The sequence below is a fragment of the Triticum aestivum genome, chromosome 7B (assembly GCF_018294505.1).
Source record: "Triticum aestivum cultivar Chinese Spring chromosome 7B, IWGSC CS RefSeq v2.1, whole genome shotgun sequence".
In the NCBI taxonomy this organism is placed as follows: Eukaryota; Viridiplantae; Streptophyta; class Magnoliopsida; order Poales; family Poaceae; genus Triticum; species Triticum aestivum.
Window position 1 is genome coordinate 102903546 of NC_057813.1, and position 11746 is coordinate 102915291.

The window sequence follows — 11746 nt, forward strand, 5'->3', positions numbered from 1 at the left end:
CTGCAAAAATCGTCAACTATAAAGTTGTAGCTATTCAAAGGCAAAACTGTTGTAAAGTATCAAATTTTTGGGATTTGCTGATTCATTTGCAATATAAGTATTTTCCAAATTGCCTGTGCTCAAAAAGTTCTCAGATTTCGTAATAAAAAATTAGCCTGACTTCATATGAAGTTTAGGCCTACACAAAAAGAGGTAGCATCTTTGCTACTGTTGAATAGCAAATCAGAGAAACCAGAGAAACAATAAAATAGTTAACCGCAGATTTATGGCGACATCAGATAACACATGCAGATTTTTGGCAAGAAGTCAGATAGATATTCCAAATTCCATTGTTTACATGAATTGGTCCTCACAATCTCAGGGTACTCATTATACAAGCAGGAAGCTACATCAGTTTGGTTCATTTTGCCAAAACATGAGCTCCTTCAGTACAAGACATATTTATATGACGATAGCTACAGAAAAATTTCACGGTTTTACATATGATATCATCAGTAGTGATGCTAGCTAGTATGGGATCGGTCTTGCTCTGTGCTCTTCATCTTGTTGATCAGCGACAAGCAATCTGATGCTATTTCCATTTACCCTTCTGGCTGCTTGTATAGATCCCAAGTGAACTTGGATTATCAAACCATAGCCCACACCCCGTGAATTAGACAAAACCATTATCGAACAAGAAGCAATCAGAAAAGATTGCATCATCTCCGGTTTCCTGTCAGTCTCCTTTTCTCCAATGCTGAATTGGTTCCCAATTTTTCTGCAAAAAATGAATTAGTAAGTTTGTTCGGTTAAGACAGTGAAGTATACAGATGTGCTATCCATGACATCGCAGCTTCACAAGTGACAAACGTGGAAGAAACTTTGTCCAGGGTGAGACAATATTAATCTTTGCGTTGCCACACATCATCAAGGTGGTTCTGCTCACACCAACGATTCCAGACAGCTACGTACTAAACAGTGATTAATTAAATGTTATTGCTGACCACTTCCGCTAGAACGAAATAGATTGACATTTTTTTTCGCGGGGTGAAATAGATTGACATTAGAAACAAAAATCAATCAACATGAGACAAGGGGAGCAGCGGCGAGCAGAAGAGAAAGGGAATCGGAGACGTACCTGCGTCGTCTGGCTGCCGGCCGCACTCCCTCTATCAAGTGTAGGACGAGGGCGGGCGGGGGACGAAGCAGACGATGGTGGAAGCAAATGATCAGCCGGTGGCGTACGACGGAGACGACTGGGGTGGCGGCGGCGACTACGCCAAGGGATGCAGCGGCGGCGCCTGAATCTGACTCTAGTGCAGATGGGGTAAGGGATTGTGTGCCCAGTCCAGCCGAGCCGAAGTTTGAGAGGTTGCGGGCTTGTTTTGCAGGAGCCGAGAAGGGGTGCTCGAGCCGAGGAAGCCTGCGCACGGGAGCGGATCGTCGGATGGCGAGGTGGACCACGTGGCGTCATCTCACACAAGGTACGCAGGGAGAGCAGTTTACAGCCGGTATGCATAGAATTTTTTTCCCTGAAACAGTAGGTTGGCAGGCATAGTAACACCGAGTACTGTGCCGATCAAGCCGGCGTCGGGTGTGCATCGACCGAGGAGAGTAGCATCATGGTGCGACGGCAGACGACGACAATCTCGAGCTTTCGAGCGGGTCATTGTGCACCGTCCATTCATGTCACGACGAACAGGCGTCCTGTCCCGTAACAGTACGCCGTAGTACCGTCGCATTTACGCTGCGGCACACCGGTGACTGGGAGCCTCTCCTTCCTCTTTTTGTCGCCTCGTGGAATAGTCTGGCTCACGACACGGCGGCACAGGGGCATATGGCCTTCTCCTCAGCGGGTCGGCCATTTCACAGGCCATGTGATCCCGACTAGGATGAGTCGTCGTGATTGTCCGCACGCACGAACGCGCGCTTGGCGCCGGAACGAGGGCAACTCCAATTCACCACCCCATCTTGTCCGTGTTTGTTCTTTTGGATCCAAACGGACAAACGGCACGGCCCAGCTAAGCTAATGTTTTAAATAGCCTGCTATAGCTCCGTTATAGCCTTTTCAGCAGGATGTCGCTAAATGGTCGTCTTCACAAATAGCCCGTTATATCCCGCTATAATCCGCTATAGCTGTTTTTGGAGGCCCGCCGCTATTCAATAGCCCGCTATTTAAAACATTGGGCCTAGCACGCGGCCACAACCGTAATTTTTGTTCGTTTTGCGTTCGGTCCACCTTATTTTCGGTGCAAGCCTGTGTCCAATTTGGGTTCACACGAACATCGAACGGACGGGCACGCACTTGCTCCTCGTTCGCCTTGAAGACGCGTGGCGGCCGTCCAACTACCTCCACCGCTTAAAATGAATCCGCACATGTGACGGGCCCGGCTGTTAGCCTCCCAACTGGTGGGTTGTCGTCCTTCTTAATGTGCTCCACGACTTTCACTTCTAAGCCTGCCTGCCACATCGACCCCTGGTACGACCTAGCAAACCCTAGCCGCAGCCGTCGCATCCACCTCCTCACGGTGTCATAGGCTGGCATTGGATCAACAAGGTGAATGTTAGGTAACGCAGCAGAAAACAAAAACTTTCGGTACCATGAGCGCGCCAAGGAACACTACGAAGATGAATACAAGGTTTTGATCCGATCGTTACCGACTCATAGCGCAGGGGAAGTAGAGTCGATGTAGATCATCGGTGCAGCTCCCCGCAGCTAGGATTTACAACCTCCCAACCACGAGGATGTACTCCCTCGTCTTCCCCTCGGACAACCCTTCAGGAGGAGGTCGGACAGTCCCCCGGACGGTGTCACGGACAGCCGTCCGGGAGGACCCTCAAAATCGGACGGTATCTCGTAGCATAACATCAATCAGTCGATTCAACACAAGTGTTCTCCTAATATTGCACCCTCAAAGTTGGCGTCATAGTCATGCCCATGATCAGGAAAACAGAACCATCATTCAACACTTGAGCTAGTCTTAGAGGCCAGACTAGGAATACTTTTACCGTTATTATTTCACACGTGCATATGAGTTTCCCTCCGAGCCTCGTGGTTATTGTAGACTCGAGAACCATAGCAATTATAGCATGGAACATAAACATAATTATGAACATGAAGATAAATAATAACATTTATTATTGCCTCTAGGGCATATCTCCTACATACTCCCACGTGCACTAGAGTCAATAATCTAGTCAATGCTAATGCACTTTACACCTATGGCATACGAGTGTAAATTATGCTTCGCTTGTGGTATAGTCTTTGTCTAACGGACCTGACAACTTCAGGGTCGTGTGTATCTTTGCATATTTTCGCGTTTTCATGCTTTCACAAAATTGACATTTTATGTGGACTTGGCTTTGTATATATGTGAATCATTGGTCGAACCTTGATTCCTTAGACTGAACTATGGAGCAACTATCTACAATAATGTCCCATTGACCAAAGCCATCTTGGAACCATACTAAGTTCATGAATGAAGTATATGATTCAACATCTTCTTTGTCGCTTTCAAAGCGTAACACACTAAGCGTTTGTTATAGAATTCGCCACAGTAACCTGTTTGGAACAATTTCCAACTACCGTGCCACCATATCATGTATTACACAAAACCCTTAACTTAAATCGAAAATCGCATGGAGCATTGATGAAGATTGTATTAATGTAACCTTTTACGACGAACTCTTCATAATCTATGCTTGCGAGAAAACATGCCATCAGTGCTACTCTAGTACTTAATGACATCTTTCACTGTTGTCCCAAGATCAACACTTTGATCACTTTGGTATCTATACTCGCAACAGCTTGGGAGTATCGGACATATTTGGTTGTTTTACATACCATGGAATACATGATTAATCCAAACACAGAGGTGTGTGGAATGTCCATCATGTATTATGCTCATCAGTGTTTTGGAACATCGAGTCTTGCAAAACTCTTTTCATGTGACTTCGGCAAGGAACACTCCTTAGCGTTTTAATGTTAAACTGTCTTAACATCCTGTCAATATGTATCTTTGGCTTTAACCTATTAGGCCATGTTTATCTCCATAGATAAATATGCCTAATATCGCAGCTACCTAGCCCAATTACATAATTGAAGAACTATTTTTCAATGAAGTCCTAATTCGCGTCAAGAAATTTATATATTTCCAATCATCAATGTGTCAAGCACACAAGGTTTTTTAGAAATATTATTATGCTCCCACTTACTTTCTTGTAACCACAAGAATCTTCACTATCCATTGATGGAATCAAACATTTCACTATTTCATCAAAACGAAGATTCCAACTCCATTTTGCTCTCTTTTGTCCATCTCTAGAACTCTGAAGTTTGCACACTCACTAGCATCCTCTGGATCAACAAATTACTTTGGATTGTATCACATACAAGTCCTAGTTTGTATTCCTATTTCATGGAAATTCTTTCATTATCCATGTTTCATATCTCATGATTGAAAATTGTATTAATTGCTAGTTTAACTCGAACCGACTTTAGGCATTGCTACGGCGAGACAAGCTCATCGTAGTCAACTCCTTGAACTTGTTATTGCAACAAGTCCAGCTTTATGGCTAAAACATTTTATCCACATCAATTTATAGTTCCATTAATGTTCATTAGACTCTAAGTCTTCCAAAGGGTTTATCAAGATCAAATCTTGAATCATTTATATGGATACTATCTCAGATTATATTGGCATTTAGCCAATTTCGGAGTAAGGCCCATCAACATTTGTGCACCTGAGAGGTTTGCACGAGTTTTGCCTACGTGGTTTAGCTGCAAGTTCGACCAAATTTCATACATCTCATGTAGAGGCTTCCGTATCAGTCACAGTAGGAAACTCTGGAATCACTTCCAAGCTCTCTTTCCTTTGCCCTGATGACGAAGATATTGTTATCTCATCGAGTTGCACTATCCTCCCACTCACCTTTTTGCAAGAACCATTTTCTTCAAAATCATACCGCTCTTTGTGGCAAACTTTTTTGCCTCGTATTGTGATGGAGGAATACCCAATAAATTAGGATAACCTACAAAGTAGCACTTGTCTGATTTGGAATAGGTTTGTAAATATTTTACACAAGCCCCATATTCCAAATGTTAAGAAAAGACATAACATGGTTGGGGTTACCATACCATGGCGTCATTTCAACAGATCCGATGGCGCTCTTTTCAGTGTAAAAGCTGCAGTCTCTAAAGCATTACTTTAAAAGTGATAATGGCAAATTGATTTATGTCATCTTTGATCTTACCATGTCATAAATGGTTTGAATACATCTTCACATACATTCCATTCATAGTGGTGTGTTCCGGGAGGTGTAAGTTATGAAACTCTTTTCACAACTCATTAGACATTCGCTAAACTTGTAACTCAAATATTCTTTCCGCAATCAAATTGCAGAAACATAATTTAATTGTTACAATAATTTCTACTTCATTTTGAAAACCTTATGAAGGATTTCAAAAGATCCAGACTGACGTCTCATCAAGTAAATATCCATATATCTACTTGAGTCATTTCTGAAGATAGATAAATCCACTGCTAGCAATAACCTTTATCGGACTACTCACATCAAAATATATGATCACCAATAAGTTCATTGCTCGTTCCTTATGGCCTGTGAATGGTATTTCAGTCACTTCACTTTTCGGATGAAAGTTGCAAGTGTTAGATGATTCATAATGAAACGACTTCAAAATCCATAATTATAGAATTTCTCCAATGTGACTAAATGCAGTGCCACACATATGTGGTATTCTTTTAGTCTTGCGACATTTAGCGCCAGTGTTATGGATGTATCATACTGCCATCAATATTCATAACGTACATCCAATCCTAGATGGAAGTATGGCCCTTATGATATTCGTAATACCGAACAACAATTGTTCTTTTATGAACAACGCTCTTGCAACAAACATTTATGCAAATGGGATAGAGCATATAAAACTCTAAAATGAATTATGAAAGTAAATACAGAGGTAATGTATTATTATCAATATTCAAAACATACATCTCATTCATAATGAAAGTATGGCCCTTATGTTATTCATAATACTGAACATAAAAAGTTCTCTTAGGAACAACCTTCTTGCAAGATACCTTATGCAATGGGATAGAGTGTATGAAACTCCAAAAATGAATTGTGAAAGTAAATACATATGTACACCGATGGAAGGTATAATAACATTTACCATGTTCCCAACGCATATCTAAACCTCACTCCGACAAGTCTTTTAGGTCGTAGTAGTTCTTACATTGAGTCGCAGCAGAATGCAATCGAGCGGGTATTTTTGTGATCAATTTTAACCACAATACCCAAGAATCAATGACTAACAATTTAATCACAATTGGCAAGAACTATTTCTTTGACCAGCCTTCTATACATCAATAGCTTGTATGACTTTCATACACTAGTAGAAAAACACCTAGTAGTCCCGGTTCATAAGGGCCTTTAGTCCCGGTTCATGAACCGGGACTAATGGGTCGTTACTAATACCTCCACCCATAGTCCCGGTTCAAACACGTACCAGGACCAATGTTCCTCCACGTGGCCCTGTGCGCCGAGCCCAGTCAGGGGCCTTTGGTCCCGGTTGGTGGCTCCAACCGGGACCAAAAGGTATCCACGCGTCAGCATTCCAGTGGCTGGGGTTTTTGTTTTTTTTAAAGGAGAGGGTGGGGGTGGGGGTTTTGGGGGGTTAATTTAGGTGTTTCATATATTGTGTTAGCTAGCTAATTAATAGAGAGAAGTGTCCTCTCTTATGTCCGTGCTTGGTCGACGCTACGTACTATATATACATAAGTGATCGAGAGAACCATTCAGTACAGAAGTTCGTCATGCATACCGAGAGAAGTGATTGATCGACCACTCCTTCTCTGAGAGATTGGTCGAACAACAAGTTTTCGTATATCATGTATCTGACGCTACTGGCTACATACATGTACAATATGTATAAGATCTCTTAATTACAATCCCCTAGCAATTGAAATCAATTTCCACTTGGTATTCTCCGGCTTTATTGATGACGTGGTCAAGAAAGAATCCCGCCAATTCCTCTTGAATTGCTTTCATGCGATCTGGTTCTAGGAGTTCATTCCGCATCTGCCACGTCTAATTTGAAGAAGGTGGTTAATTAATACATATATATGAATGAAACTCAACAGAAATGATGGTGTAATAAAATGAAATTGTGAATATTATTGCTTACGCACTTCATATTGTCTTTGAGAGTAGCCCCGCTTGTTTTTCAAAGTCGCGTTGTGGATGAACTCGCACACGTAGTATCCACAGAAATCATTCCCTTCTTTCTGCCACAAGCACTTTACGAGAAATAGAGGTCAATCAAACTGATAATGAAGCATTATAAATGGCATTGATGAAAGTATAGTTATAGAATCAACGGGAGATGCGCGCAACTAGCTAGCCAGTAGTACTTACTTTTGGGTATGTATATCGCAGCTCCTTCGGCAGTCCCGGAGCTTGTGCGGTGAACTGTTTTCAAACCCTGCAAGACAAAGAAAATAATTATTATTACTTGAGATATCAGGAAATGAACAAAAAGTTGCCGATATGGTGCGATAATGATCGATTGAACTTACTTACTGAGCATTGCAGTCATGTCCGCATAGGATTTTGGATCTTTCCGTCTCGAGTCTAAGACGGTTACTAGTCCACGCTCAAGCTTAATCTCCAGAAGAATATAGTGGTACCTGCGCACGCATGCATAACTCATCAATTACATTACTATAACCTCGCTCGAGTAATAAGGGAAACCGAATATGCACACGACAGTAACACTCACTTGCCATTGTAAGGAAAGAGTATGGTATCTTTGTTTTGATTTTTGATCAACGATTGTAGCAAGTTGTCCTCGGCCTCTTTGACGTCCTTTTTAACCAGAAATTCATCTATGATATTTGTGTTAATGAACCCAATATCATAAATTTCTTGTTTTTTGCACTCGACGATCTTCAATCTGCATAATATATTGAGGATAATTAATTATAAATACATGAAATGAAAGAGCCGAGCTATATATAGAGACTTAATGACAGAAATAGTACTTACAGACAGTAGCAAAAGACCATTAGTTTATCGAGGGCCTTTTGATTGAAAAACACGAAGAACTCATCAAATGGAACAGTCAACAGATCATTTGCAACGAGGTCATGCTCCTGTTTAATATTCAGATACAAAGCATTCGTACCCTCAGACTCTCTGCAGGTTTCCATGTACCAATTATGGAATCTTCGCATCATTGTTGTCAGAGATTTTTCATCTTTGACGAGAGGCTTCCCGTACTCATATCTGTGTTCGTCCACCTCCAAGAAATCAGAAGTGCATTGTCAGGAAGGTAATCTTCAAGATTGCCATAATCGGCCACCGTCCCCGGAGCATTAGACACATTGAGCGGGGGGCACGATTGCTGTGCTTGTTCGCCAAGCTGGGCAATTTTTCCCCTTTGCTTGTTCTTTTGACCTTTTAGCACTGACAGTAGTTCCCGACTGCTGGGCTTGGAGATATGTCTGTTCAGTAATGCGCTCATAGTTGGTTCTCAGCGGAGACTTTGGTGGTTTCCTCAGGGCATCGATAGTGCGCTTTGCTTTCACCGGATCTACCTTCCCCTCCGGAGGTGGATGTCTCTTTGCTTTCACCCCTTCAAAGAACTCCTTCACGTGGGTCCGCACAATCATACCGTTTTCCGCCTCGGTCCTCTCGTACGGTAACTTCTCTAGAGGCTTGAGAGGTGGATCGTATCTGTATTGCCTCCCGCCTCTGGTTGTGCTGCTAGACGCCGGAGCAGACGGAGCGGCTGCGGCATCTGTCTTCTTTCGTGCTTGCTTACGAGGCGGAGGAGAAGGAGTACGATGCGCCGGAGCAGCCGGGGCGGCGGCGGGTCTCTTCCGCCCTTGCTGGCGAGGCGGAGAAGGAGGAGGCTGCTGGCTGCTCGGGAGCGCCGGCGCAGGCGAAGAAGGAGGTGGAGTGCCGCCACACGCCGGAGAAGGAGGCGGAGTGCCGCCACGCGTGCCCTGATCGTCACTCGCCGGAGGAGGAGGCGGTGGAGGAGGCGGAGTGCCCTGACTCGCCGGAGGAGGAGGAGGAGGCGGAGGCGTCCAGTTCAGAAGGTTGATGAGCTCCTTCCGCCATAGGCATGGAGTCTTCAGAGCAGAACCCAGCCTAGTCTCCCCTTCACCGGTAGGGTGGTCAAGCACGAGGTCCTCAAATCCCTCCGTTATTTCATCCACCATCACCTTAGCATATCCTTCTAGAATCGGCCAGCAGTGATAAGTTGCTCCGGATCCACTAGGATAAACAGAGCCAACAGCCGCCTTGACCTTCAAATTCATCCATCGCGCCATAATGTGGCAATGTTGAGACTCCTTGATAGCATCCACGGGATAGCTGGCAGGAGCCGTCAAGACATGCTCCGGCTGAAGCAGCTCGGTGGAAGCCATGCTGCTTCTCCGCTGAGATGGCGGGGTAGCTTCGGGGGAAGCTTCGGCAGGTCGTTTGCTGCGATCTGCTGCTTCTCGTTCCTCTCCTCATTCCTCTAGCCTCATTACCCTTTCGTGCAACGCCTGCAGTTGGCCCTGCTCCAGTTTCTTCCTCCTCTCGTGGGTTTTGTAACCCCCTGCGTCCGAAAAATCAACCTTCCATGGAATGGAGCCTGGCGTGCCTCGTGTCCGTCCAGGGTGCTCAGGATTCCCGAGGGCCATTGTGAGCTCGTCCTTCTCCCTGTCTGGTACGAACGTCCCTTTCTGCACTGCATTGATATACTTCCGAAGGTTCTTGACTGGTATTTCTAGTTGCTCGTCCGTCCAACAGCACATCCCTGATACAGGGTCCAAGGTTCCGCCAGCCCCGAAGAACCAAGTCCGGCAACGGTCTGGCCATCTCATTGTCTCTGGTTCGATCCCTTTTTCAAGCAGATCATTCTCAGCCTTGGACCACTTAGGCCAGGCTTTGAGGTAGCCACCTGACCCCGTGCGATGGTGAAGCTTCTTCTTCGCAGCATTTTGCTTGTTCGTCACCGACATCTTCTTACTCTTTTCCGATGTCTTGTGGGCCAAAAATGCGGGCCAGTGATCTTTGATCTTCTCATATTTGCCGATGAATTCTGGTGTCTTTTTTTCGAAAAAATGGTTCAACTCTTTCCTCCACCTCCTGAATAGGGTTGCCATCTTTTTAAGAGCACAAGACTTGATTAATTTCTCTTTAACTGGCTTCTCCAGACCCTCCTCTGGCGGAAGGGTGAAATTTGCCTTCAGCTGAGTCCAAAGATCTTCTTTCTGCATACCATTGACATAAGACACCTCAGGGTCGTCCTAAGGCTTATACCATTGCTGGATGCTGATCGGGATCTTGTCCCTAACAAGAACCCCGCACTGAGCAGAAAATGCGTTCTTTGTCCGAATGGGTTCAATCGGTTCGCCGTCGGGTGCGATTTCTATGATCTCAAACCTTTCATCCGAGCTCAACTTTTTCTTCGGGCCTCGTCTCCTTACCGAAGTTGTGCTCGATCCGGAGGGCTAGAAATTAAAAGGAAGAAAGACGAGAGTAATTAATATGTGTACATATACCAAAACAATGAATGCATCAATTAACTAGTCAACACGGGCTTAACTAATATATATATATATACCTGGCCGGACTCGGTTCGGTCACGGGAGCAGTCAACACGGTCTCTTTCTTGTACCTCCATTGGGTCATCACCGGAGCCATCATGAACATAGCCCTCTTCTTGTACCGGCATTAATGGGCCGGAGCCATCATGAACATAGCCCTCTTCTTCACCAGTCCTTCCTCACCAACGACGTCGATGAAAAATGATGCCACAACATCAGTTCCTTCTGCGATCATCTCCCCCAACATCGCTTCTGTTGCTTCGTCTCGGTAGTGCTCCATAGTTTCTGCAAATATTTACAACATGTCAATTATTATTCAAAAACATGGTACAGATGGATATATATTAGTGGCAAACGTAGAACTAGCTAGCTAATCACAATAAGGAATCATGTTAGTGGCCTCGACGCTGCTTCTCTAGGGTTTGGGATCACCTCGACACAACGCTTCAAGGGTTTGGGGTGGCCTCGACGACAACACTCTTTTAACTTGGTAAATTTGGGTGGCCTTGAGAGTTTTGGTCGAGCGAGAGGGCCGAGGGGGGTGCTGCCGTTGTATAGGTTATCACGGTCGAGAGGGGGTATATATATCGACTGCCCCTCATGTCGAAGTTATCTCGAGGGGGCGGCGAGGGCGAAGGCGAGCAGCCTGACGGCGACAGACCCGATAAAACATAAGAAAATGAAGAAGAGATAAAAAGAGGAGAAGAAGAAAGGAATAGAGGAGAAGATCAAAGAATAAAAAGAAAAAAAAAGAGAATCTATTTTTTCTTCTTCTCCTCTATTCCTTTCTTCTTCTCCTCTTCCTTTTCTTCTTTTTTGTTCTTCTTATTTATTTCTCCTCTATTCCTTTCTTTCTTCTTCTCCTCTTCTTTTTCTTCTTCTCCCTCGAGAAAGGAAAGTAATTAAGGAAAAGGAAGAAAAGAGGAAGAAGGAAGAGAAGGAAGAAGAAGAAGAAAGGAATAGAGGACAAGAAGAAAAAATAGATTTTTTTCTATTTTTTCTTCTTCTCCTCTTCTTTTTCTTCTTTTTTCTTCTTCTTATTTATTTCTCCTCTTCTTTTCCTCTCCTCTTCTTCTCTTTTCTTCCTCTTCTTATTTTCCTTTTTCCTCTCATTCTTTTTCTTCTTCTTCTTCCTTCTTCCT

The 11746-nt window shown here is 44.1% G+C and overlaps 1 protein-coding gene across 1 annotated transcript in view; it reads right to left on the reverse strand.

Annotated features, from left to right (window-relative positions):
* Positions 1-342: 342 nt before the first annotated feature.
* The window catches only part of LOC123157722 (uncharacterized), a 20453-nt gene continuing 9049 nt past the window's right edge, over positions 343-11746 (reverse strand). The window contains exons 2-3 of the mRNA XM_044575957.1: positions 1118-1402; positions 343-757 (exon numbers count right to left, since the gene is read on the reverse strand). Coding sequence (XP_044431892.1) covers positions 508-757; positions 1118-1402 — 535 coding nt within the window. The 3' untranslated portion in view covers positions 343-507. The remainder of the gene's footprint in view (positions 758-1117; positions 1403-11746) is intronic.